The 588-nt window shown below is 43.9% G+C and overlaps 1 protein-coding gene across 1 annotated transcript; it reads left to right on the top strand.

Annotated features, from left to right (window-relative positions):
* Nucleotides 1-6: 6 nt before the first annotated feature.
* LOC107735040 (mitotic spindle-associated MMXD complex subunit MIP18-like) lies at nucleotides 7-584 on the top strand (the record flags this gene model as incomplete). The annotated part of the gene is made up of 3 exons (XM_016546864.1): nucleotides 7-176; nucleotides 355-434; nucleotides 513-584. Coding segments are annotated over exons 1-3 (279 nt in total), but the record flags the coding sequence as incomplete, so codon positions are not given.
* Between the last annotated feature and the right edge of the window lie 4 nt (nucleotides 585-588).

Raw genomic sequence — 588 nt, 5'->3', positions numbered from 1 at the left:
GATCGTATTGTGTTAGTTGTATAACAATTTTATCGTTGAAGAGGTAATAATGTCAGGGGGAACTCGCCTAGAAAACGCCAATCCTCTGATATTTCAGCGATCGGGGGAAAGACTCCTCACTGCCACTGATGAAGATGAGGATGTAGCGGATCCCATCGATGACAGGGAGATCTTCGATATCTTTTCAAAGCACGAAACTTGGCTTTAGCTACACTGCTACTTTGACATGTCAGCCTTGTTGCTGTTAATTATCTGCGATAATGACAGTTAGTTACACTTACAAACTGCGTTAGTTCAGAAGCCTCATTTAATGCATTTTGAATCTTTTGAGTCGGACCTTAACTAAATGAATACATCTGATCAGATCGATCAATGACCCTGAGCACCCACTGTCCCTCGAAGAGCTGAATGTCGTGGAACAAATGCGCGTCAATGTGAGTCTGATCTGCGACTATCTGTCTGTTTATCTGTCTGTCTATCTGTCTATCTATCGTGTTTTTCTCCCCGAGTAGGTGAATGATCAGGAGAGCATGGTGTCTGTGCAGTTCACACCGACCATCCCACACTGCAGTATGGCCACACTCATTG

This window comes from Sinocyclocheilus rhinocerous, unplaced genomic scaffold (assembly GCF_001515625.1).
Source record: "Sinocyclocheilus rhinocerous isolate Xijiao unplaced genomic scaffold, SAMN03320098_v1.1 C35699032, whole genome shotgun sequence".
In the NCBI taxonomy this organism is placed as follows: domain Eukaryota; kingdom Metazoa; phylum Chordata; class Actinopteri; order Cypriniformes; family Cyprinidae; genus Sinocyclocheilus; species Sinocyclocheilus rhinocerous.
This window is presented reverse-complemented; position numbering and strand designations above follow the sequence as displayed.